The sequence below is a fragment of the Haliaeetus albicilla genome, chromosome 7 (assembly GCF_947461875.1).
Source record: "Haliaeetus albicilla chromosome 7, bHalAlb1.1, whole genome shotgun sequence".
NCBI lineage: Eukaryota > Metazoa > Chordata > Aves > Accipitriformes > Accipitridae > Haliaeetus > Haliaeetus albicilla.
Window position 1 is genome coordinate 10,763,455 of NC_091489.1, and position 27,027 is coordinate 10,790,481.

The 27,027-nt window shown below is 43.5% G+C and overlaps 3 protein-coding genes and 1 non-coding gene across 5 annotated transcripts in view; 2 read left to right on the forward strand and 2 right to left on the reverse strand.

Annotated features, from left to right (window-relative positions):
* Positions 1 to 209: 209 nt before the first annotated feature.
* Positions 210 to 27,027, reverse strand: part of MRPL18 (mitochondrial ribosomal protein L18) — a 643,474-nt gene continuing 616,656 nt past the window's right edge. The window contains exons 2-5 of one of the 2 annotated variants that reach the window (XM_069786937.1): positions 2,844 to 2,956; positions 1,923 to 2,103; positions 668 to 902; positions 210 to 417 (exon numbers count right to left, since the gene is read on the reverse strand). In XM_069786937.1, the coding sequence (XP_069643038.1) occupies positions 346 to 417; positions 668 to 902; positions 1,923 to 2,103; positions 2,844 to 2,907 (552 nt within the window). In that variant the 5' untranslated portion in view covers positions 2,908 to 2,956 and the 3' untranslated portion in view covers positions 210 to 345. Of the gene's footprint in view, positions 418 to 667; positions 903 to 1,922; positions 2,104 to 2,843; positions 3,019 to 27,027 lie in introns of those variants that run through there. The other variant, XM_069786936.1, reaches the window with a different exon arrangement.
* Positions 3,830 to 12,353, forward strand: TCP1 (t-complex 1). Its single transcript, XM_069786934.1, has 12 exons — positions 3,830 to 3,991; positions 5,536 to 5,621; positions 6,352 to 6,480; positions 6,774 to 6,871; positions 7,220 to 7,330; positions 8,025 to 8,206; positions 8,843 to 8,969; positions 9,300 to 9,475; positions 10,202 to 10,325; positions 11,142 to 11,334; positions 11,649 to 11,812; positions 12,052 to 12,353. Exons 1-12 carry the CDS (start codon positions 3,919 to 3,921, stop codon positions 12,263 to 12,265), a joined length of 1,677 nt encoding a protein of 558 aa, XP_069643035.1. The 5' UTR covers positions 3,830 to 3,918; the 3' UTR covers positions 12,266 to 12,353.
* On the forward strand, positions 4,849 to 4,984 carry LOC138686245 (small nucleolar RNA SNORA29). The gene has a single exon (XR_011325601.1). It is a non-coding gene; the product is annotated as a small nucleolar RNA SNORA29 (small nucleolar RNA).
* On the reverse strand, positions 12,539 to 20,579 carry ACAT2 (acetyl-CoA acetyltransferase 2). Its single transcript, XM_069786935.1, has 9 exons — positions 20,438 to 20,579; positions 20,221 to 20,355; positions 18,810 to 18,991; positions 18,280 to 18,397; positions 17,362 to 17,505; positions 16,169 to 16,291; positions 15,289 to 15,443; positions 13,462 to 13,572; positions 12,539 to 12,784 (listed from the first exon to the last, which is right to left on the reverse strand). Exons 1-9 carry the CDS (start codon positions 20,484 to 20,486, stop codon positions 12,617 to 12,619), a joined length of 1,185 nt encoding a protein of 394 aa, XP_069643036.1. The 5' UTR covers positions 20,487 to 20,579; the 3' UTR covers positions 12,539 to 12,616.

Consider the following 27,027-nt stretch of genomic DNA (forward strand, 5'->3'; position numbering starts at 1 on the left):
ATCAGACGGGCAGTGTACAGGGATCAAACGTCTAAGCATTTCCAGAGGTCAGGTTAGAACAGATGCAAAATCAAATATTAAAAATGAAATATACCTTAAAATTACTGAATTTTGAAGTAAATGCTGTTAACGTGTCAGGCTGATCTATGGTAACAATTTATTCTAGCCTTAAAGGTGTTGATAATTTTAGAATCAAGAATATGACACGCTTCTGTCCATTTAAAAATATTTTATTGTAAGATGCCACGTTCCACCTTTTTCCAGCTCTGGACCTTCACTGTGCTGGCACACACACCTAAAAAAGCGATCGTCGTGCCTTGGAAAGTTTTCCCAACGGTCTCCATTTTACTGATAGATTCTTCGTGGCTCACGCAGAATGACACCACCCTCCTGCATAGCTTTTTCAAATTCCTGAATCTTGTTTAAAAGACAGAGAGACAAGAATAAATACAAAGAAAAGCCATCAGCACCGAAGTATCAGTGGGGACACGTTATGTGGAGGGGCAGAGGTTAACAGCATCACTGAAGCACAATGCCAGGAACTGCAGTTTGTCAAAGCTACCCTTTTGAGTGTTGCAGGGATTGTCAAGCCACATAAGAAAATTAATGGTGGAGTAAAATTAATGCTTAACAAGGGCCAAATAAGCGTAAGGAGATGGGTACTTGCCGAGTCACAACGATATTCCCAGGGGATAACAGCTTTAAAGTTCACAAAGTTGATTCCTGCTTCCAAACAGCGCTGTGCCATTACACGGCCAAGGTTTCTGCATGCTGTTACTCCCTTGGGACTGTAGAGATGTCTCTTTATGGCCCACTCTCGGGTAGAGGCAGATACCACAACATCCCCGTTACAGCGCTCAACAAAGGCTTCTACGTAATGCTGTGTCCGCTCAAGCCGTAATCTGAGTGAAGGAAAGAAAGAATACGGGATTATGATGTCTTTTCCAGATGTATGGAGAGAACACCTTCAAATGCTTAAACATGTAAGTAACTCACTTTGTGAAACAAAATTGAATGTACTAGAACTATTAATATAATAATGAATTCTGGATATTGCTTTTATTATCTAGGGTTTTGCTTGTCAGGACATAAAATAGGACTCATATTACCAGTTCAGCAGAGTGAAATTCCAAGAGCAACTTTTCACCAGTTACTCAGGTGCACAGTCCTACGCTGCCTCACGCCAGCACGCACTCCAAACCAAGCACTGTCCACCTGCACAGTCCGGTACAGGTGCTTATGAGCCAGACCAGGGGAACGGCTCCAGCAGAAATGTAACTTCAGGTTCGCTACGCAGTCTCTGAAAGGCTTGTGGTTACACAGCAGGTGACAACTTGTCAGGATCAGCAAGTGGTCAAGCAGTGCTTCATAAGCCGTAACACATAACCACAGAGTACTAGGAGCAACTATTTCTTATCACATTGAGACAAAATCAGAGTTCCAGGTATGAACAAACTGGATGTGGTTCTCCCCTCAAGAACAAAATAATGATTTTGCATCCTCAGCTTAAAACGAACTTATTTTCCAGATGACAAGCAATCAGCATTTTCTTAAAAAACAAACAAACAAAAACCCCCAAACTGACTATTACAGTGCCTCAAATAAAACAATGATGCATGGTCAACACAGGACTAGGAGAATCCTAAATTAAACAGCAGTTGCTTAAGCAGTATTACTGCTACCTTAACAATAGACAGAAAGATCTTCAACATGTATGCTAACTTTGATATGATGCCAGCCTACTGTTCTCTGAGCACAAAAGATAGCTGTTGATTAAGAACAACTAAGGGGGCAACTGATTCAACAACTGAAAAAGTGCACTTTGTAGACATTCCACCTGGCAGGTTTCTGGGGTTTGGCTTTGTCTTGTTCGTTTGTTTTCTTTTGGAGTCTTCGTTTGTGCTGGTGACTTTCTGACTCACCTATGCCAGAATTCACGCTTTGGCCATGTTGTCTTCCAGCCACGCTCCTTCCTAGCCAGGGCCAACTGTTCCAAGTTCCGAGGATTCCTGTTAGTGAAGTCTGGGGCAACAACCTCATTTTCGCTTGTGTCCGCTTCGGTCTCAGTTTTGAGAGTGGCTGTAGTTGATGCAAAACGAAGACCTTGGGGAAAAACAGAACATAAAATCCCCCAGACTTAACAAAATATATATAATGCAGACAGTAGAACGAATACAAGACAGAATGATGCAGCCTGTAAAAGTTAGCAGGGCAAAACCTGGTTTTGTTTTGGTTTTTTTTTTTTTTAGACACTTAATAGATGTATTACCAGAGCTCAACCTGTTTCTGCAATTCATCATGTGAACTGTAAGCTAAAAATGAAAAGCATATTAACACTGGTTAAAAACTCACGCTTGAAGTATAAACTCATGCATGACCAGAAGATCCCTAGCATTAAGGCTTTACAAAACACTGGAAGTACAGAAAGAACCAATAACAGCGCTACCAAATAACAAGGTAAAAATCCTCTATACTATCAGCCTAATCGTCACTAATTAACCTAACAAAGAGGAATCTGGAGTCAGGCTCGCACAGTCACTCTGCTACACAACTTTTCGGTCCAGAGAAGCAGCGGGAACCGCTCACCAGAGCGACGGGCAGCGTCTCTCCTTGTCAGACCGCCCGCCCCGGCCGGAGGCGCCCCAGCAGCGGCCCAGTCCCACAGTAACCCGAACGCCTATTACAAGCGGGAGCCCGGCACCGACTGGGGCCTGCGCACGGCGGAGCAGCCCTGGGATCACCCCGGGATCATCCCTCCGCCGGCAGCACGGCGCGGGGGGGCGGCGTGGAGCCTCCCTGCCGGGAAGGGCCGGCATGGCGAGCCGCAGAGCGGCTGAGCTTACCCGCTCTGCGCGCCTGGAGCCCGCCGGCCGCCAGCAGCAGGCGGCTGCGGCTGCTCAGCGCCATGGGGAGCCGGTGCCCGCCACAGCCTCGGGCGGCAGTCACCTGCCCGCCGCTCACGGGCAGCTGGGTGCCGCCATCTTGGCGAGGGCGGCACTTCCCCCGGAAGCCGGCCTCAAGGACTTCCGCCCGCAGTCGATGAGGTCAGGCAGAAGCGCCGGCCCAGCGCCCCCTCGGGAAGCTGCCCAGGGAAGGGTCTGGTTGTGTCTGACGCGTTCTACAGATAAAGTGGGAAACTCTTCCCCGACTCGGAGATGGTATTTGTTTTTTCCCCCTTGGAAAAGGGGCGCGAGGAGACACCGAACCGCAGAGACCGCGGCAACGTGTCCTGCAGCGGGCCCAGGAAGCGGGCTCCCGGTGCCTCTCAAAAGCCACGGGATGAGAGACCAGAGCCGCTACAAAAACTGCCTACCGTTATTAAAAGCAAAACCGCGCCTTTTGCGCTGCAGACCAGGGATCTACCGCTACTGACTCGGGCACAAGCAGCCCCGGGAGGCGTGCGATACCGCCGAGCTCCACGGCGGCGGCGGGCGCTGAGCCGCCCAGCCCTCTGCCCCTTCCCCGGCCACTGCAGGGTTATCCCGACCGCTTACAAGCCCGGCACCCTCGGCCGAGGGGAAGGTGGCGGCGGCTGCGGCTGCAGCCCTCCTCCGCCCAGGCCCGCTCCTCTGAGAGGAGAGAGATGCGGCGCGCAGGCGCGCGAGCCCGCGCTACCTTCTAGAACCTGCTGGAAGCTTTCCTGCCCCCCTCACCCCACTCCCCCGGGGCGTGGCGGCTTTGTTCAACCGCGCCCACCAATCGCGGCTTGAGGCTGGGCCGCACCGCGCGCCTGGATTGGGCGGGCAGGGCGCGGCCCCGCCCCCCGCGCAGGCGGGGCCGTCCCCTCTCCCTCCACCCGCTCCCGCGTGGTGGGGGGTGGGGCGGCGTGTACCCAGCGTTCCCTGCGGCCCCTCTGGCCATTCCGTGGCTCCGCGCGCTGCCGTTCCGCTGGGCTTGGCGCGGCGGCCGGGCGGGAAGATGGCGGCGATGGAGGGACCCCTGGCTGTCTTCGGCGAGCGGACCAGCGGCGACACGATCCGCACGCAAAACGGTAACGGCCGCGCGCTGCCGGCGGGGGCTTGATGACCGGTGGAGGGAGGGGCGGCAAGGAGGTAACATGGCGCGGCCGTTCCCGCCGCCATGTGCTCACCCGGCTCTGCTCCCACCCGGGAAGGGTCTCGCCCTGCCGCCGGCTTCCCTCAGCCCCGAGCCGCTAGGAGCCCGGGGGGTGGTGGTGGGGGGTGGCACTGCTCTTTCTCCGCAGCGCCCAGGAGGAGAGGAGAGGCTTGCGCCATCCCGCGCCGCTCCCCAGCGTCTCGGTGGCGAAGTGATCCCGCGTCCCGTCCCCCCCTTCCTGGGGAGAAGCATCCAGCGGGAGGGGGGGCGGCAGGTGACCAGAGGCCGGCTCGGTTCCGTCCCGAGCTCGTAGGGCCTGAGCCGGCAAGGCCTGCAGACTGGTTGAGGAGGCTTGGTGGTGAAGGCGCGGCCGGGGAAGCTTACTGGTCAACAGCGCAGGGAACTAATCTGCTTCTGAAGGTGGGGACCGTCCTGAAGGTGGGGGTCTTTAGCTGTAGTTCTCAAAAACGTTCCACGTTTCTGAGGATTTTATGTCGAGTCCCGGGGGAAGGCTGCAAATTCCGAGACTGATCTCAGTTTCTGAGTAGATAAAAGACAAAGGAAGAAGCTGAAGACCTGCTTCCTGATGATCGCGACAGTCGCGCAGCTCTGATGATACTTGAGGTGGAACACTTAGAATGAAAATTACCTTAGCCTGCGGTTGAGATTCTACTTGACAATGGCACCTTTGGTACAACGGTTGTTTCTTTCAGAAAGCTGCCATTAGTTCTCTAAAGCCAAAGAAATAGTTACTTTTGTTTGGAGTTCAGAGTGAAGGTCTGAGTGGTAACTATTCCCATTATACTACCACTTTTTCAGTTTCCAGATTAAGTGGCTATGCTTGTGGGATAAAGGAAAATTTGCCATGGTCTGAAGGAAAAGGTTGATTGTATCTTTTTCCTATATGAAATTGGCAGAACATCCTTTAAAAAAGCAACTGTGTTAGAGGTTTCATGTTACTTTAGTTGTGACTAAAAGGTCATTTTTTACTTCCTTGACTTAGTTACGGAAGAAGTGTTTTGTTTCAGTCACGGACCTAGTTGGGACTAAAAAATATGTTACTAATTGATATATGGTGATACCATTGTTCTGTATCTGCCTAGAACTGAGGAGTAAATGAGAGTGAAGTTTCAAGCCATGAGTTGCTGCTGCCAAAAGAAACAGTGCTACCAACCTCTACTGAGTTACCACCACTGCTCTTCTGACCTCAGTAGTGTCCTCCATCTTACCAAGCCAGCAGAAAACTATTCTTTTTTTCTGATAAGTTAGTGTTACCAGCTTGGAGGGACGAGTGAGGTTTGGCACAGATTGTATTTTTGAATAGCAGCAAACTATTACTAGCTTAGCTAGGCAGAAACCTAATCCTAAATTAGGTCACTTTATCTCAAGTTTCTGAATTCCAGGTTCTTGGAATATTTTCTTGTAAACCTGAATCACCTTCAAGTTGGAAAGATAAAACTTTTTGTTTCATTTATGCAGTTACTGCTGCATCTGCTATTGCCAATATTGTGAAGAGTTCTCTTGGGCCAGTTGGTCTGGATAAGATGTTGGTGGATGATATTGGGGTAAGTAAGCTTTCTTTAAGAAGTGTCAGGAGGACTTGTATTCCTGTGTAAAAGTGCTTCCGCTTAGTGTGCTTCATAGGTTTAATGTGCACGTGCCTGGTTTTTTTCCATGGTTTTGAGACGGGGTAGGAGGAGAACTGTGGTAAAATTGAGCATCGGGTAATGTGTGCTACATCATTTTAGTTTAATCTGGTACTGTAGTTTATGTGGTACAGTTGTCTCTTTTCTACATGTAAGTTCTTGTCACCGCTTACAAGTATTGGTCAAATTCACAGGAATGAACATCACCATCAAAGTCAGGCCTTATGGTGGTGTTGACTTGTATGTCCTGGTCTCCACATTAGGAGAAATAACAAAAGAATTAATCCTATAACAATTTTAAAGCAGTATTTCGTATTTTAAAATATTTCAAGCAGATGAGGAAAGTTTGCCATTTTACAAGCTGTTGTAATAAAATACTGTGTTAGGGGGTATGTGCGAAATGTTTGATGAGCTTCTGTAACAAAGACTTTTCTGATAAAATGAAAGTGCCGGTTCTGCACTGGTAACATTTCTGTTGGTAGAATGGGACTCCTGTTTAAAAAGAAGTAGTAAACATTTGGTATAAATAGTTATTTTATGGACATTTGTGAAGAATAATTAACTTTCATTTGTATGAATGTTATGAAACACACTAGTCAAAACATAACATATATATACTTTGTATTAACATTTGATTTCTGAAAATTAGGATGTGACCATTACTAATGATGGTGCAACCATTCTGAAGCTGCTAGAAGTGGAACATCCTGCTGCAAAAGTTCTTTGTGAGCTGGCAGATCTGCAAGACAAAGAAGTTGGTGATGGGACAACCTCAGTGGTATGTAGAAAGGTTTACAGTCAGGTACACCAAAAGTCAGTGTTTCATTATCACAATGCCGCTTTTAATTTCTCTGTTATGAATCTTGATGCAGTGTTGAACAATTATACATACAGAATAAAAAAAGCTTGCAGTTGACTGAATATAAGCAGGTATAATTCTAGGTTGCAAGTACTTGTTTCTGCCAAGTAGACGTTGGACAACTATTTGTGATTCTACTTTCCACTTAATGGCAATAGATAGTTATTTTGCTCATATAGAATACATGTATTTAATGTTTGTATTTCAAACAGGTAATTATTGCTGCAGAACTTCTAAAAAATGCAGATGAGCTTGTGAAACAGAAAATTCATCCTACCTCCATTATTGGTGGATACCGACTTGCTTGCAAGTAAGAAACTAATACAGTTGAAGTACGTTGCATTTTTTAAGGTACAATAAGTGCATGCTTTTTGTTTATTTCTGTATTTGTGTCTGTGTTAATACAGGCTTCTTGGTGCAAAGTGGATATAGTGTTTTGATTTGGGGGTGTGTCGGTTTTTTTGGTTGGTTTGGTTTGGGGGGGGTTCTATTTTGTGTTTCTGTAATCCCATAAAAATGTCACGTTCCCGTCCTAGAACCTGAGTCGATTTCATCCCTGTGTTCCTTGAGGTAACGTTTAGAAGGGCTGAAAACATGTAAGATTTTTGTCTTTTTGTGGGGGTGGAATTCTTTACCAGTTTTTGTCTTTATTCTACAGGGAAGCAGTTCGCTACATCAATGAAAATCTTATTATTAACACAGATGAATTGGGCAGGGAGTGCCTAATTAATGCTGCTAAAACATCGATGTCCTCTAAAATTATAGGAATGTATCCTTTAATTTGATCAAGTTAGTTAGGTGAGAGGGATTGGAGAGCCTGAGTAGCTAGGCTAGTTTCTTTCACAGCAGTTTTTATGAATGGGGTATAGTATGCAAGCTGTTGTTTTTATAAGAGGGGTGTGAAAAATATTTCACAGATGCTGTTATGTGGCATGGGAAAACATGTTCAGACTCGTCCAATTTATTTAAACCTGGTTAGGCACGTAACAGTAGCTTTAACAGTGTATTGTTTCCTTACAACATGGTGTGTTAGCGAGACTAGATAAGGAATTGTGTGAATGGAAGAACCTGTTGCAAATGTCAAGTACCTGGTGAGTGAAACTAGAGGAAAGAAGGTTGCATTTTACTCGATAGTCACAGAAAAACCTGCATTTTTTAGCTTTTGCACTAACAAGGGAATGCAGACTGACCATAGGATAGGTATATTTGTTAAGGAGCAAAAGGTGCGTAAAATGCAAACATCACGTTAGCCTGTCCTAATTTTCTTAGCAGTGTTTCAGCTTTAAGAATTACTCTCGTTCATTTAAGGCAATGGTAAAGAAAGCTAGCACTTCCATGCCTTTCTGGAGTTTGTTTTTTGGAATCAGTTTTTGACTCCTAGTTTGGGCACTATCAGTGACTTTTTTTTTTCTTCAGCATAATACTAGTTTTCTTCTTCAGTTTTAACCTTAACAACATTTTAGTGATGGTGATTTCTTTGCTAATATGGTGGTGGATGCTGCACTGGCAGTTAAATATACAGACCAGAAAGGTCAGGCTCGGTATCCAATCAACTCAGTTAATGTTTTGAAGGCACATGGCCGCAGCCAAAAAGAGAGCATACTTGTGAACGGTTACGCTCTGAACTGCGTGGTGGGCTCACAGGGTAAGAATGTGCTATGTTTCATAAAGCTTTTATGTGAACTCAGTCCTCTTAGTCTTTCTGCATGGATCTTCTTACTGACTGCATTAGTAGCAAATCGTGGGTTTTCAATTCTAGAACAATTAAACAAAAACACAAAAAAACCTTACTGCTTCAGCAGTGGTTTCTCAGCTAGGGTCTGCCGGCTAGTAGTGATATGCAAAGTGTTGGTGAGTGACTATAGTTTCCCTAGCTCGGTAGCAGCATCATGATGCTGTGATCTTCTGGAACATAAATGCCTCCCTTGTGGGGAGCCAATGTCAGGTTTGTAGGGAACGGTTAACGTTTAGCACAGCTGTGTTGTGATTAAGTAACGTAACAGATGCGAGGCTGTCAGATTTTCGTGGTCATTCACATTTTGGGGATGGAGTCTGTAAAAAGGTAACAGAGGTTACAGAAGAGACTTTTAAAAAAAATAAATCCTTTCTGTGAAAGTCTATTAGGATTTTTCTGTTGTAGGGCAGAACTGGAAGTGAAGAAGCAAACTGAATAGAAATCTGAAATATGAAGTTAATGTTAGTTTTAATCTCTAATGCTAACTTGATGTTCTGTTAACTCAATTTGACAAAATCCTTTTTCTTTCTTGTTTCCTCTCATCAGGCATGACCAAGAGAATAGTTAATGCAAAGATTGCATGCCTTGACTTCAGCCTGCAGAAAGCCAAAATGAAGCTTGGTGTTCAGGTTGTTATCTCAGACCCTGAGAAGCTGGACCAGATAAGGCAGAGGTGTGTGGAAGCTTGAGTAACTGAGACAGTGGGGTTTCACAGGCTTGTTTTGGTCTCTTCAGTTGAGGTGGCTTGATGTAATTTTTGCTGAGTGCAAGAGGTAAAAATGTCTTAAATGTTAACATTTCCCAACAATACCAAATATTAATGGTAGAAGTCTTCATTTCTGGAGGCAGAACTAGCATTAGGTGAGTCTTCAAGAAATCCAAGTATGTTTGTGCAACGGTCCCTTCTTGCAGAGCTCTGCGTTAAAATTTCAGAAAATGGGTTGACAGAATGTGATTGTAGGTTTTTAAACACATTTTTAGAACTTTGTCTTTATCCTCTCAGAGAGTCGGACATTACCAAAGAAAGGATCCAGAAGATTTTGGCCACTGGTGCCAATGTTATTCTCACCACTGGAGGTATTGATGATATGTGTCTGAAGTATTTCGTTGATGCTGGTGCTATGGCAGTACGAAGAGTTGTAAAAAAGGACCTTAAACGGATTGCTAAGGCATCTGGAGGTTTGTATATATAAAAATATCTCTTTTTTAAAGTAATTGTTGTTAGGGTATTAGTAACTAATTTTCAAAATATGGCTTCTTAACATGCAAGCCATGCAAGCGGAGGATGAGTAGAGCTGAGCCACTCTTCTAAGGTTTTAACTTCACTGTTGCGTTTAAGGGACTTCTGTCAAGGTAGAAGAGTACTGTAAGAGTTGACTGCTGAAGATTTACAGTGGGGAAAAAAAAATGGTGCCTTGCACTGGGAAGACTGTCCTCTTGTGGAAATGGGAGCCAGAATCTGTAGTTACTTAGAAGTCTTTATTAAGCACACATTGATAAGCCTCTGTTTGGAGAGTTGTGTTAAGCACATTGTTTTAGGAGTTATTAATGTGTCTTGAACTATCTAATCATTAAATACATACTGAAAAAAATTCTGGTTCTTGACAGATTTTTATCTGTCAATTCTTAAATTTACAAGAAAGCATTTTCATTATGGTAAAGCACAGGAGCCTGTACTAGCTGTGGAAAAGTACGTGCTGTAGAAGTTGAGCAAAAAGAACAGTATGGATTATAAACTGTGGAACATTGAATTGCTGAGAAATGCTGTTGAATTTAAGAAAAACCTGCTTAGGCTGCTTGTATTTCTGTTTTCAATTCCTATTTTTCTTCCTCTGTGCCTGTTCTGGGAAGTCAGCAAAGGATGTGCTGGAATTGAATGCTAATTTCACTTTTTTTTTGTTAAAGCAACTGTTTGTTCGACCCTTGCAAACCTTGAAGGTGAGGAGAGTTTTGAGGCATTAATGCTGGGACAGGCGGAAGAGGTGATTCAAGAGAGAATCTGTGACGATGAGCTGATTCTAATCAAGAAGTAAGGATCCTTTTTAAAATACTCAGTTTTGTATACACTTTCCACTACGTTTGAGATAAAATCCCATTTATTTACTTCCACGCTATCTCAGTGGTTTGAGTAGTTATATGCATGGGAAAGAGTATACAAGTCCACTGCAGATTAGAGGTGAGAGTATCAGTAATCTCTTTTGCTGGGGCTGGACACGTGTTTCATCAAAGGGAATTTTGGTTTTTTTTAATGGGTAAGAAGAGCAACAATTGCTAACTGTCCACACACATGCTGTTTTCCCTTTAAGTTTTTAGTATGCCAGTGCAGTCTGCTGCCTGAAGACTTGAGTATCAGCTTGTTTAACAAGAACATAGCTTGGATTTTAACTATTCCACGGCTTCAATATCCCTTCTCAGTGTTCAGCTTCCTGTATTCTCATTTGTGTGTGAATGAAATAATCTGACCATGGAACTTGTGTGGAAGCTACATGACTGCTTATACTGTAACATTGGCAGTCATCAGCTCACTTGATGGCTATGCAGAAGAGAAATTTTAGTATCTAGTTACATTTCCCCCCTGTTTGATGGGAAAACGTCTTGTCTGTCATAGTCAGGTAGCTTTCTCTAAGACTAAAACTCAAACTAGGTTCTTGTGTATTAGAAATTAAAATACTAAGTTACAATGTACATATGCTGGAAGGGTGCATAACAATATTAAGATTTTCTTTTAAACTTTGAAAGAATCTGGCTCAACTGAACTTGGCTTTAGAAGAAGAATTGTAGCAAGAAGAGGTTTAGTTTATATTCTGTTCAACACAGCTAACTTCTGATTCCTTTTTTCCTCTAGTACAAAGGCTCGTACTTCAGCATCAATTATCTTACGAGGAGCTAATGACTTCATGTGCGATGAAATGGAACGATCTATACATGATGCTCTCTGTGTTGTTAAAAGGGTATTGGAATCCAAGTCTGTTGTCCCAGGTGGTGGTGCTGTAGAGGCAGCACTTTCAATATATCTTGAAAATTATGCAACCAGCATGGTAAGCCTTGCACAAAGAAGTAACAGTGTGCATGTGTTAAACTAGGACAATGTGAATTTTCAAGCAATTATTTTCTTCTTCTAGAAGTGGGTTCTTTGGTTCATGAAAACCTAATCATCTTAGAGAATGCAAGCTGCTGCTTTAAAATGGAGGATGAGTTATTCTTTCTCTGATAATTAGGCTAGATGTTCCTTTGACAAAAGAATAGGTTTTGCATGTCAAAACCCCTACCTGCTATTGACACTCTTCATCATGGCTGTAGTGTTTCCTCTTTTGTTGCAGCAATTGGTTTAAAAACTTTTTTCTCTTTCTAGGGATCACGTGAACAACTTGCAATAGCGGAATTTGCAAGATCCCTCTTAATAATTCCAAACACATTGGCAGTAAATGCCGCTCAAGATGCGACAGATCTTGTTGCAAAGTTGAGAGCATTCCACAATGAGGCTCAAGTTAACCCAGATCGCAAAAATCTGAAATGGCAAGTATCTGTCTGTAGGAAGGCCAAGTGGGTTGGTGACTTAGATGGAAAATTGTTCTGCCTGTTTACTGAATCATGATTTGCATGTTAAAAAAGGGTGTAGGTTATCACTGAACTTTTCTCCCTCTGTCCTTCAGTCCTACGCATGTGTCACTGGGACCTAGTAGTAGTTAGAAAGCGTACTCCCAGCTGTATTTCTGCTTCTTCTACCTCTCCATCTGACTATTTCTTATTTGCAGGATTGGTCTTGACTTGATCAATGGGAAACCTCGTGATAACAAGCAAGCTGGTGTCTTTGAACCAACCATGGTTAAAACTAAGAGCCTGAAGTTTGCAACAGAAGCTGCAATTACTATTCTTCGAATTGATGATCTTATTAAACTGCACCCTGAAACTAAAGAAGAGAGAGGGTGCTATGAGGATGCAGTTCACTCTGGAGCACTTGAAGAATAACTTAGGTTTTATTTATGTTTGTCTAACTTACACTTCCCACTCTTGTAACTAAGATGTTAATAAAACAAGTGGTTGAATGCTGCTGCTATTTTCTTGTGAACAAATTAATTTTTGGAAGTGAGGTTGGTACTTGTGTTGAGAATTTAAGCTTTAGTGTCTGCTAATAACTAGAGCCCCTGCAGTAGCCACTAACCATTTTGTCAAGGTAGTGATTGAGTGGCAAAAAGTAATGGAGTAAGCTTATTGTTTAATTTTAGGCAAAACAAACAGATGTAAGCTCCTTGATTAGAAGTTTATTAGTAAACTGTTTCAAAGCTAGTTAACACTTGCTATTCATTCATTCATTAACGTTCATCTCTCGACGCACATGGCTATTCCCATTCCTCCTCCAATACAGAGAGCAGCAACACCACGTTTTCCACCTGTTCGTTCCAGGGCATGTAGAAGAGTAACAAGGATGCGACAACCAGAGGCGCCAAGAGGGTGGCCAAGAGCAATAGCTCCACCTTGGATATTAATCTAAAAAAAAAAAAAAAAAAGCCAATACAGAATATTGAGTTAAGAAATCATTTCACTGGCTTAGCTTGGTTTCAAGGTGAATGACTTCACTGGATATAGTCCTTGATTGTGAATAAGCCTGAAACTGCTACCTCCATTTCAAGGAGAAATTGGACATGGATGCAACAGCTGTTAGTATTTCTTCTGAAAGGGGCCCATCTTTACTCTCTGAAGATAATTCAGGTGATAATCAAGGCATGTTTAGGGCGGGGAGGGTAATGACCGCATTTTTTGCCATCACTGGAAGGATACAGTGGCAAATACACTTCCAGCAGCAAGTTCGACTGCTGAAGTTAATTACAAGTATGCTCAAGCAGTTACCTGGCTTTGCATACAAATGCACTGTAACGCGGTTTTAGGCTGTTCAGCTATGAAAGGATGTGCCTGCCAGCAAAGCCAGGCTACAGCAGAGTAGCATACAGAAATGCCTACTGGCATTCCCATCCTTTTTGCTTACGGCTACTGGCATTCCCATCCTTTTTGCTTACGGCTACTGGCATTCCCATCCTTTTTGCTTATGGCAAAGCGATTGCAAGAGGACCCTCCTTGCCTCTTTAGAATACAATCCAGATGCACAGAATGGAACAACTTCAAATTACAGAAGGCAAACTAATTACGGCGTCAAACATACTCGTTACCTTTTCTGGATTTACTTTCAGTTCTTTTGCTATTGCAACAGATAGCGATGCAAAGGCTTCATTAATTTCAAACAGGTCAACTTGTTCCAGAGTCCAGCTGGCTTTGTCAATCTGAGAAAACAAAATATAGAGAGGCTTTATTTATTACCTTTTAGGTCTTCCTCAGCACCAGAGGAAGCTTTTTGTAAAACAAATTTGGTGATTTGAAACCACCACTTCTAACAAGTTGAAGGAAACAAAATTTTTTATAGCTAGGGTTGATGACAGAATTCTTGAAGACAACAGACAGGATTTCAGTGTTGGCAGAGGTCAGTACAGTGTGCTATAAAATGCTGGCTGCTCTTAAAAAATGTTGATTCATTTTACATACATAGTGGTGCTGCAATTGTGGGAATCAAACTGTATGTAGCGCCCTTAATAGAACAAGCACTGTTTTCAAAAGTAGGTTTTAACAGATACAAGAGCAAGTTTTTCAGGACATAAGTCTGGTTTCATCAGATTTTTACACAGGAAATAGTGAAATGATGATTAGTGATGGGTGTCAAGTGTAGTTTGTCCAGTAGAGACAGTATGGAATCCATTCACCTTCTGGGAAAAGTCTTTAAGATTTACTATGTTGTTGTAATGCTAAAATGCATGGCCTAGTCATTCTTTCACTGTGAAGTGCTACTATGAAATTCTGAAGAGATATACTGATAATACATGGAGGGTGTGAAGTGTTTGATAACACACAAAGCTTATATCATGAAGTAGTGTGCCCTTTTTCAAAGTACCTATAAAATTATAGGTACTGTTAAATACAGGTTGTCTGTTCTACAAGTTAAACTAAAACTGTGTATTGTGTATACGTTTATAGCATTCTTGATGTAAAAGAACAGTTTGAGATCTGGTAAGACAAAGCTTCAGCATTACAGTTTTTCTCATGAAAAGCCACAGAGGTTGGGTGAGTTCAAGTTAGGCTTCTACATTGCCAGAACATTTCAGAGGTGAACAAAACAAGGCCTTCACAGTATAAATAAAACTAAGAAGGAATACTAAAAGCAAATCTATCCTTATCAGCTGTACAAGAGCTCTTTTCATGCTCAATTTCATAGCTGTTTTAATATAACCAGCTGGGGTTGCCATGGGCTACGTCTGTATTAGCAAGCAGTGTGGTGCCATAGGGGCTGCTCACGTGGAGCATTTTATTTGAGACCCTTGTCCTGTGGACTGAACACAGAGCGCATTAGTGGGTGCAATAATGGTCTGAGCACATTAGATGTGGTTCTGGAGCGTACCTTCTTGTTTAGTTTCATCTGAAAGGAGTCCAATTCGCGTGCTCCAACCCTTTCACAGGGCAAACTAAAACACAGAGGGCACCATCACATTTGCTAAGGCAGAGGCACTCACTGACCCTTCTCTCAGTGTTGTACTATTGCAAATACAACCAGGCAGTGATCTGAAATTAATCCAGCCAGACAGCATCAGAACGGTATCGCGGCAGGACCAAATCATCCCCAAATTAGGTTAGCATACACATCCATGAGACTTGATCTTTAGCCTCACAGATTATCTAGGTGGCCTTTCACAAACCCGCCTAGTTAATGCTCTGAACTCTATTCATAGACCTATACTTTTTTTTTTTTTTTTCCAATGAGTAAGCACTAGCCTGGTAGCACTAGAACCCTTAATCTTACATTCGCTCCCCTATTTTAAGTCTTGTTTTCACTTAGTTTATTTTTTCTACTGAATTTTCCTTAGAATATTGAAAAAACAACTCATGGCCAGGAAATTAAAGTAATTACAAGCAAGATTTTTTAAATAATAGATACATAGATAATTACTTACAGCTTGCTTTATTGCTGAAATGGGCCCTACTCCCATTATAGATGGATCTATGCCTGTCTGAGCCCAAGATACAATCCGAGCCAAAGGCATAAGACCCCTCCTAGCAGCTTCCGATTTCTTCATTAGAATTACAGCTGCAGCTCCATCATTTATACCTGTGGAATGACAAACTTGTATGCATTTGTTTGGGTTTATGGCTTTTACTGTACCACCTTTTCCTGCTTGTTCACATCCTACACAAAACAAAAATCGCACATCTTTTATTGGTTTAGGTCAGTATTGTTCAGATCAGCCAAGTCTGACCTCTGACACAAACAGTTAAAATGGGTAACATATCTATACTGCCGTAAATGTGACGTTTGTGATTTCTCTTTGGAAACCAACAGGTGTAAGAATTGAGGCAAATGTGAAAAAGGACCACATCAGATTTATTAAGTAGACTTTGGAAGAGGCAGCATGAGGACCAAGGAAGAAGTTTCAAAGCTGCCTGAGGTAGGAGACTTAGTCCCACAGGACTAACATTTTTCAAATATGAATTGTTAAGTTTTCCTTTGTCCAGACCTGCAGTATTAGAAACCACTAGACAGCTAGTTTTAGAAACAGAGGATGTAGTTTCTATTTGTTTCAGCCTACCAAATATTGCTGCTGTTATCCAAACACTTGTATTGCTTCATAGAAAGCAAGCAAAAGACAACTCATTGTTAAAGAATTCCTCCACCACAGTTATATTCAAGTTCTACCTACGCTGTCAAACACGTTGCCATTTCCTGCAAGATATATTCAGCAGTAACCACACGGCAGCCTAACCCCTCGCAGAGACCCTGCCTTGAGCCACAAGCAGCTACTGTTTTCCATTTTGGTTTTAGCCAGATGGACCAACCTGAAGCATTAGCTGCTGTTACCGTCCCAGTTCCATCTGTCAGGAAACAGGGCTTTAACTTTGCCATTGTTTCCAAGTTGCTCCCATGTCGAGGATGTTCATCCATTTTAACTTCTATAGGACCTGCAAAACAGAGCGTTATACTTGCAGGAGGGTCCAAACACACAGACACGTCTTGAACAGAAAGCCACCACAAACAACAGGCTGATCGAGAATATATGCCATATTCCTTTTAACCAAAAAGCCATCCTTGTGTCAGAGATATCTTCTGACTCAGTGCAGTTTAACCAATTGCTCTAACCCTCCAGCTGCTTCTAGCAGGACAGACAGCTCTGGGTTTTCTGAGACAAACACTAGCAACTAAAATACTGTCTAGTTGTACAAAAGCAGATCTTATTCTTGCTGTTCCTAAGCCAGTAGCTTCTCTTCCAAGCAGAAGGCTATCTCCCAAATGATACTTGTAGGAATCTTGTCGCAAAGAGTAGTCAAGTGTCATTAATTATTATTATCTAAACTGGCACCAGGAAAGCCCTTCATTCGTTTGTAACCAGCCTAATGCCAGAACTTTTCCCACGGGGTCTATTCAATGTAAATGTTGAACAACTGATTCTTGATTTCTGTTTGGAAAATTCAGTTTTTGCATCCACCTCACAAGGAGCTGGGGGAATTCCCCTGCTCTAGAAACAGACCTTTGGCTCAAGCACCATAATAGATCTGTTTATATCCCTAACAGACCTGAAAAGAAGCACACCTAATATAAGTAACTTAACCTAGTTAATTAACTAGTAACCCTAATTATTGTCTCTGCATATTTTACTAGGTGGCAAGGTTTGCCAGATCAACGTGACTGTTTTAAGTTTGGTGCAGCAGGACTCCAACGAAATGAAAAATACTGATTTTTGTACCTCATCCAAGCCTAGGTTAAGTCAGCAGTTTGCCTGGGTAGTAATTACATCTCCAATAAAACATAGTAGTAGTATTTGCAGAGAGCTACACTTAGATATTCCACATTTGTGTTGCTTCTCTCTTATCTAAAAAATAACCACTGAAAGGTGAAAAAGAGAGCAAAAGGCTACACACTTACAGAACAGCTTACAGAAAAGGCTGTGTAAGTGGGAAACCATCCACTGCTTATAAGAGACATAGTAGAAAACAGATTTTTTTCTGTAAAATCATTATCCATTCGCACCTACCTTTTTTAGAAGGTACAAGAACAGGAACAATTTCTTTTGTAAAATAGCCAGCTTTCTGTGCTGCCTCTGCCCTGTTTTGTGACTGTACAGCAAATTGGTCTTGTTCCCCTCTGCTGACTTGCCACTGATTGGCCACATTTTCGGCTGAAATAGGAGCAAAATGCAAATTGCCATCAGGAAATGCTAAAATTTTAAGTTGTAAAATTGTAAGCAAAAAGGTAGTCATTAATGTTTGCTGTAGCAAGCAGCCAAGCTTGTTGAACAGTTTTCGTTCTGATTTCCTCGTTTTGTTTGCTCATGATTCTCTACTGTATTTTCTTTGGAAGGTAAAAATTTCTGTGTGGGATCTCCTCCCACCCAGATGGTATCCCAAGTTAAATACAAATGCAAACAAGCTTTTCTAGTTTATTGCTTCTCTGGACTACTATGCTCAGGTCTCTCTACAGCTACTTCAGAGGAGGGAACGGTTTGGAAGTTATTCTGTTTCATAAGCAGGGTCTGAAAAAGCAGTTGGCTGACTATCCCATCCAGGATGCAATAATCTGAAGTTGCAGAACCATGTGTATCCACAGTACACTTTACGCAATTCCTGCCAACTGTAAATCTGTGCTGCTGAATGCTTCAGTTACGTACAGGGATTATTTTGCTTATTTTTGCTGAAATTAAATAAATTGCTCAGATGCAAAAGAGATGCATTGAGATTAGCTGAGACAGAAAAAAACCCAGTAGCTTTACAAACAAAGCAGAAAATGCCTTCAATGCCTTTCAGTATTAGGGATTTCTTTCTTTTTCATGACTACAACTTAAGGGCAGCTTGAAACACCTTATTTGAAACTTCAGATTTCTGAAATTTCCTGTCAGTGAATTCTTCCCCCCTTCCCAGTTAACCATTTCATTTTCTGGACTGTCACCACTTACCTGTTATACCCATATGATACTGATAAAATGCATCTGTAAGGCCATCAAGGATTACAGTGTCCTGCAAGGAAGCCTCTCCCATTTTCACCCCAGCTCGCATGTGAATCACATGAGGTGCCTGCAAGAAGGTATTGTGAAAGGAGTTAGATGTTTTATATCTCCAGTGCACAATACAGTCAGAGAGCTGAAGAGACAGACCCCTGCCATGCGGCTGTAGGTAGCTACCCCAAATCCCAGCAGTCTTCATGGCTGCCCGCTCTGTCTCTCCCTCTGAAGTCTGCCAGCCATGGGTGGTATGTGTTTGCATGGCGCCTTTTCAGTAGCTAGAGTATCAGGCCTTTTTTTTTAATAAAAAAAAAAAAAAGCTACTGAAGTCAATTGTTGCACATGTAAATTCATTCCCAAGTACAGAAACTAAAGCTACTCTTTCAATCTGCCTCCAGAGAGTTATAAGTACAGGGTTTCAACACAACTTAATGCTGTTTGCTCCCAGCAAGTCAGCGCAATGCGAGTGCAATCGTTTGCTTTACCTTGCTCATACTTTCCATGCCTCCTGCGACCACGATGCTGGAGTCTCCTGTCAGTATGGACTGAGCAGCCAGACATACTGCTTTCAAGCCTGACCCACAGATCATCTGGCAGCTCCAGGCAGGCACAGAGTAAGGGATTCCTGCAGCAACACTCGCCTGCCGGACAGGGTTCTGGCCAGCACCTGCAGGAACAGGCAGCATTTTTCCTTTGTCTGTTCTTAACAAAACAAATGTCAGCCTTGTCACTTTTCACAACAGGTACCCGACTCCACCAAAATTTAGCGCTCGGTCCTATTTTCAGTTGGTAGAGAACTTGGTGAGAAAAGTTCCCAGCAGTAATCTGTAAACAGGAGCTCAGTTACCTCACTCATGTATATTGTTGATCAATAAAACACCTGCAAGGTCAGGGACTTGCTACTGATAGTTTCATATCTGCAACGCTGCTTTGGATGGCAGGTCAGATGAAACACCAACTTCAAATTAGCACTAGCCTGTTGTATGTGTATAAAATGAGAGCTCATTTAAATTGCTACTTGCTGAAGGGTTTCTCTGACATCTTCTGTACATCACCAGCAGACAACTTTCCCTAAGAGTTCCTATGGAAACCAAAGGCACAATTATGCAAATACAGTCCCCAAAGCTTCCATTCTTTGTTGTAATACTGATGGGAGAGAATAGGAGCACTATATTCAAAGAAAACATTCTTCATCTGCATCTCCCCAGGCCAAAGTAATGCTAGCTCTTTGTATGCAAAGAAACAGATAAGGAGAGCACATCATTCAGCGAGCTAAAAATATCTGGATCAGCTTTAAGTAAGACAAAAATATTTATTTCCTTTATTTTCTTCCACCATCTTTAAAAATACAAACCTGCCCTATGACTCTACTGATTAAACATTAGCCTGGCAAAAGCAGGGGACCGTTCAAAACAAACAATTCCCTATCAGCCGCATTTCCTTTAAATCAAAACATTTGTCTCGGAGCAAGTGTCTCGGAGCAAGGTCAGTCTTGCAGATAAACACAAATGCAGGCCTCGCACCTCAGCGTTATCGCTGCTTAGGATGTTAAATTTAGGAGAGGAGACGAGAGGACCAACGCGAAAGAAGGGATGCTGTAACAGAGAGAAGAAACCGACTTTCACGCGTAGACCGTTAAGCCGCTTTGGGGATCTAACCCCCCGCCCCATCCTTCCCAAAAGCCCAGCAGCGGCTCTGGTCACCCGGCGCGCACGGAGAGGGGGCCGAGCCGCCGCTCAAGCCCTTTGTGAACGACGAACCGCGCCCTCAGCGGCCGGCGATCGCGCCCTGAGCCACCGCCACGGGCTCTTCCCGCGGGGGAGCTAAGGAGGGACGTGGCCGTGCAGAGCGAGAGCCCGGCCCGCGAAGGGGGGATCCCCGCCGCCGCCCCCCTACCTGCCGTGAGGACCTGCCCCAGGATCACCTCCGACACCTCCTCGGGGGCCAGCCCGGCCCGCCGCAGCACCTCACGGATGACGGCGGCCCCCAGCTCGTGGGCCGGCAGCGCCGACAGGCCGCCGTTGAAGGAGCCTGGGCGGACACAGAGGGAGAGAGCTCAGCACCGGCCCCGGGCGGGAACACCCGCACCGCCCGGCCCGGCCCGGCCCCTCACCGACGGCCGTCCTGGCGGCGGAGACGAAGACGACGGGGTCCGCGCTCATGGCGGCAGCGGTGGCGGGTGCGGAGCCGGCGCTGAGGAGCGGGAGCGGCGGCCGCGGCCGGAGCCTGAGGGCGAGCGGAGCCGGAGCCGGAGCCGGAGCCGGCGCCGGCGCCGGGGCCGCCCCTCGCGTGTTGCCGGTCCCGCCCCCTCGCCCGCCATCGGGGGCGGGCGGAGGGCTGAGGGGCGAGAGGGGCGGCGGCGACCGGGGCCGCTGGGCCCTCCGGCGGGGGGTCGGGCCCTTCCCCCGGCCCGCCGGGGACCCCGGGGCCTGTTCAGCGCCCTCTGCCAACTCCCGCTCGTACTCAGTTTAGCTTTTTTTACAAAATAAAACGCGCAGATCGAACGCTCCGTTATCGGGCGGCGGCTTTAAGGGCCCTTTGTTCATTGCGCGGCCGCATTTCGGCGGGTGTACGGGAGCAGAAGAAAACCCAACAGAATGAGTTAAACCAAACTATACAAAATTGCCTATCGCTGATCTGCTCGGCAACCATTACTGACGCCCAGAGACTACCAACACCCAACGTGGACTTTTTTTTTTTTTTTTAATTTAACAGAAGCCTAACATATATATATCATTTCTAGCATAGGCGGTGGCGTGCCGTCGGCCCAAGAGCCGTTCCCGTCTGACCCGCACAAAGAGGCAAGGAGGGGGCTGCTCCGGGGCCGGAGGCGAACGCTGCGAGGGGAAAGGAAAGGCAGCATGGCCGAGGCGGAGCTCCCCGGCAGCCGGGGAGGCAGCGGCTGGACGGAGAGGAGGCGGCAGCAGCCATGGCCGCGATCGGTAGCAGGGCGGGCAGGCAGAGGTGTTTCTCTGTGGGGAAGTGTTGCTGGGATGCCTAGAGGTGTGGGGTGGGGAGCAACAATGTTAAGGTATTTGGAGGAAGAAGGGACGGAGTAAAGGGAGGAACCAAGAGCGTAAGTCAAAGAAAGTAACAGCAGGGAAAAAAACAAGGATCGATGGGGCGAAATCACTCTATCTCACAGACTAGATCTTCAGTCCCTACTCCTTCCTGGGCCGAGTCCTGTGCTAACTTGTCTGCAGAACAGATACTCAGCCTAACAAACAGAAGCGCCAGCCAAAGCACCACATTGAAGTTGCAACTGGAGGCCAAAAAGATGGTTAGAAAATGTGCTGTCACTCCTACCTTAGCTAGAGTATCAACAAAGTTGGGAGATACATTTTTCTATCCATGCAGTAAAATTTAGTAGCATTTCTTTTGGGGGGTGGAAGAAGGACAAATTAAGTCCTAGAAAAGCACATAGGACATGACGACAAACACTGACAAACTTAAATGACTTTTAATGCACTGATACACCAGTGATCACATTTTCCTTGTTGGCTAATCTGAATTTAGTGGTATTAAATCTGCATGCATAAAATGTATCTGAACCCTCTGTGGGGAAACACTGAGCAAGAGGAGCAATACAATACCCAGGATGGATTTCTCTGGCTCCTGTCAGTCACTATTCTTGCTTTACACCGTAAAAAGCTACAGCACTACTAGATAGGAGAAATACCCACTTCAGCTACGGAAAGCAAGATTGTTCACCTAGATTTCACTGATAACTGTTAAATCACGCTGGTCAGAGTAACTCCAGCACTCGGAATAGGTTTCTCCTTTTCGGTATTTCAGTCTGACTGAAGGATAAGGCCAAAGGAGGGAACCATGTGCCATAAGATTTCTTCAGTTACTTTGGGGTTTCCAGCTTTTAGCAAGAGAAGAATCCCCTCAGGTATCTTCAGGAAAGGGAACCTGTGGAAAAATCCCATGGGCAGCCAAATGCTTGGGTGGACTGATCTACCAGTCTCCTAAGGATGCATTAATTGGCAACAAGCATGCACTACAGCTTTTCTTTAATGATGCTGTGCGCTCAGGGCAGCTGATAACACTAACAAAACCCTCAGATTAAATCTGGATGGGAAAAACATGGTTGGTGTCTTTTCAAAAGACTCATCAGTAAGTAATTAGTAGGTCTACCATACAAGCAAAACTCAGGAATATACGATTTTAAGAAATACAGAGTGATTGTTTTAGAAAAATATTGTACAGTTCCTGAGCAACCTGATATGACTGATTGTAGTCCCTGCACTTTTTCAAAATTCAGTAGAGAATGAGTAATATAGACGTATGAGGGCAGCACCAAGTAACCTAGTTTATCAACTGTACCATGTACCAATATGTCATTCTTAATGTAATATTTGACTGATTACAACTTAAGGTCATCAATGCAAATACAGAATCGATAATGTAAGATGAGCTCAGATGAACACTAAATGGTAGCAGGTGTGCAAAGTCCAAAAATGACACTTCACCTGAAGTAAGGCTGATAGACCAGATGCCCTTCTATTTAAAACTTCACAAATATCACCATAAATACTGAATAGAACATAAAGTGAGGCTTCAGCCCCTTCCCTCCCCACACTTCACCTTTAATCCACTAACAGACGGAAAGAGTGTGAATGTGAAGCAACCCTAGGGACTTCAGGCCAGGTCACCCCAACGAGACAACCTGCTGCACCTTTGCTCTCAACTGCAAACAGCGGGACTGTTTTGCAACCCAACACGAGTGACGGACCAGGCTGCAATGCTGGGCCACCCTGAACAACAGAGATGAATGAGTTTTATCTTGGTATCTTTATCAGACTTGCAGTATCCTATTTAACTCTGCTTGAACGGTGTCCAGGATTGAGATCCAAATGGATAAAAGGGACATGTAAAGGAACAAAATAACATAGCAATTGCACAAAGGCAAATAATTATGAAACATGTATGGTACAGATCAAAGTTATTTAAATGTAGAAAAAAAACCTATTGAATGTGACTAGGCAGCTGTGCTTTTAAATTCAGTGTAGTCAATGAGCAGCATAATACTCAACAGCAAACTACTGTCCTGTGCTGGTACATTTTACCACTTCTTGGAAATCTAAGCTCTGGGAAATTAAGTAAGTCAGTAAAAATTAGGACGTCAATTCAGAACAGACAGCTTACTTGCTATCAGTAAAAGGCTAAGGCTATGTTGCGCAAAGTTTATTTATTACCTTTCTATGAACACAATGAAATGGAGTCATGCCTTATGTGAAATACTCAAAGTGCAAAGATTCTGGCATTTTCATTTGGTAATGGTGGCTCAGTTTTATTAGAAATAGGCTAAAATTTAGAGCGCTTGAGTGTTTGCTAATTTACTCTTCTACAAAAAATGTTTTCTAAATTTAACCTTTACAGAGATCAGTGTTGTTACCAAAATGTTACTAATACTGATAAGAGTATCCTGTTTTTCCTTGTTTCTCTTGTGTTTTTTATCCTTTGCCAGCAGCATGGAGCACACCTGACTACTTTTGCAGCAGTGTGCATAAAAATCAGCATCTTCAAAGAGAGGAGTCAAACCTTGCCACAGTAATTATGTAAGACATCTCATAATCCTTGATACTTTGGGGGTCCATAGTTCTCATCTGAAAGCATTTAAGAGGCATTCACCCTTTAGATAGAGGTTTTCTGTGCTTTGTCTGTATTTGGGATTATTTTTATTCCTGATGGGGAATAGGAATTGTTCTTTGATTGGTCTAAGCAAAAAGCCAGCTTTTTGCTCTTTGACAAAGGGACAGCAAAGTCACCCTTTCTTTCTCTCCTTAAATTAAATCAGCTGCCAAAACAAGTAAGCTCTACAACAAGCATAATTTTCCTGAAAACCAGGGCCTCTTTCAAGTGGAAAAGATCTGAGGAAGCCTTTCCCTTTCTCCACATACTGTGACATCGTGTCAGGATATATAGGGCACTCAGGTTTGCTGAGCACCTTTAGTACATTAAGGCCCTTTCTCAGGTCTAGAAAGAAAATTCTTTCTTTTTCCAGGTTTTCTTACCAGTGGACTGACACTTGTCTATGGGTAGGTTCAGCACGTAAAGTATGTCTCAAAGAATAAACTGTTTTCCCAGCGGTGATGAGATGTACATTTTCTAAAACTCCTCAGCCTTAAGCTTCAACCTGACTGATTGGGTCCTTGGAAATCAAGTTCCTGATAGGCAGAAATGTTCTTGGCCGTGTTAAGAGCAATCTGTGTTTTCCTTGAATCTATTTTTGTCAGGGAAAGCTCGTAATCTAATCAGTGTTCAATAAAAAATGCTGTCTTCCCCCTCAGACTGAAAAACCTTTGCATTATTAAAACCATCACGGCCTTTCTATGGCTTAAAAAAAGGTAAATACCTGCATTTATATCTGTAGCAACTATATGCACACCTGTACTTGAAATGCAAGCTTGCAGTATTTATCAAGCAACCCAAAACTGAATTTAACTCGAGTCACCACTTGCCTGTAATTGTATCTTGATTCATTATCAGTCAGGGGATGTCTTCAGGAGAGGCTCACGAGTTCACTCACCAGTGTGGTCAGCGCCTAACAGAAACAAACTTCCTGACCATGGTGTTGCACACACCAATTCACAGCTGTGCAGTAGCATCGCAAGTGCTGCCATCTTGGAGACAAGAGTTGCAAATCCAATTGGCTCTGTGGAGCTGTACATAATCATACTGTTGATGGTATATGCTTTCATAGAGTCATATAATATGTAAAATTGTAAAAAATTACTGGTAATTAAAAGAGAAGCCCTTATAAGAGCTTTCTGAAGGAGTTTAGTAACTTCTTGCTTTAAAAATGGAAGAAAAATATGTGATAATTCCACTAAGACCTTTAAAAACATCTTATCAGGGGATATAAAGAAAGCATTAAGCCTGCAGCCTAGTATTCAGGAAGCTTCTGTATGAGAGGGAGAGTTCATGGATGTCAAATTTGGGCTTTTTGCTGCCCAGATCTTTACCTCGTAGTTACCTGAAAGACTTCTCTGTATCACTTTCTTCACAGTGCAGCAATCCATACATTTTACCTTTACCCCACACCTGTAGGGTACAGCAGCCTTTTCTAGTGCCCCCCCAAGAGCTCATTCTCTGCTCCAGCAGCAGATGTACTGTGGTTTTGCCTTCCTCCATCTCATGTCCTTACAAGTCAAGAAGAACCTTTGCAGGAGCTGATTAGCCTTTCTTTAGTTCCTGCAACCTGGAATTGAGCAGGTAAGAACAATTACAAGCCTTCCAATTAATGGATAATTAAGAACTGTTTAATAGAACAGAAAAGAAGAAACTAATAATGATAATGATAACACCAATAAAATGACAGCAGTAATAATAAAAGGATTGGAATATACAAATGATGCACAGTGCTATTGCTCACCACCCACTGATTGAGGCTCAGTTAATCCCCGAGCAGTGATTCTCCCCCTCAGTTTATACACTAGATGTGACATGACATGGTATGGAATACCCCGTTGGCCAGTTTGGGTCAGCTGCCCTGGCTGTGTCCCTCCAGCCTTCTCACTGGCTGGGCACGAGAAGCTGAAAAATCCTTGACTTTAGACTAAACATTACTTAGTAACAACTGAAAACATCAGTGTTATCAACATTCTTCTCATACTGAACTCAAAACAGCACTGCACCAGCTACTAGGAAGACAATTAACTCTATCCCAGCTGAAACCAGGACAGTTTCCTTTTTTGTTGGTGCTTGGACAGATTGTTACATGTCATCACATCTGAGGACAAACGATGCTGCTGGGGGTTATGCTAGCACCTATAATTTGAAAAGCAAATTTACTCCTGTTATCATGCTGTAAACACAACCCAATGCAGGTGTCAACACATTTATTCCAGTAGCACCAAAAAGTCCCAGGTTAGTTCTCATTGCATTAGGTGATGTGCAAACAGAATAAAAGACTATTTCACTTAAATGTCCTCTTCCCAAAGGTATCAGAGGACTGGTTAACAAATTGCTGCTCTTATTTTTGCAAACAAAAATTCTAAGTGTAGCCTGATAATACGCATGTTAATTTGAAGGGACAGCAGGCCAGAATATAAAACTCTCCAGACTGATTCTGCTTGTCTCTAGAGTCTCTGGCTGGCTACCTCTTGCTCAGCTAGCGCTTTTCCCACAAATATAATCCACACATGTAAAGATAAATTTAAAATAACTAAGTGCTGACAAGGGGTAAAAACTGTAAGAATATCTTCTACATGCTCATGAGCACAAACAAGCACTGGTGGAAGGTTTACGGTCCCTCACCTTATGGTATATCTGAGCTAGACCTTTATCTGTACTATTCAAAAGACATAAGGGAGGCCTAGTATCTGAACATAACAAAAAATAGCCAAGCCCCAGGTAAATATTGGGATATCTTGTGTTTAAATCGCCACTGATATACAGACAATGTTAGGTAATTTATATACAGAATAGAAATACACAGAATAGAGGCAGCACAGTATATCTCTGCCATCTTTTACATAGAAAAAGTTTCAATTTGTTGTCCTGCTTGGCTGATGTGCATTTTTAGTATTGTAATGTTTACATTTTCGCACGGGGAAATCAAGTCAATTTGCTACGTTAATGTACATATTAAGGACTACTTTGGTATTTCAGCACCTCTTCTATGCTGCCACAACCTGTGGTGGCTTCATCTGTTAATTAGTATCTTGAATGCTTGAAACAAATACCTGCAAGGAG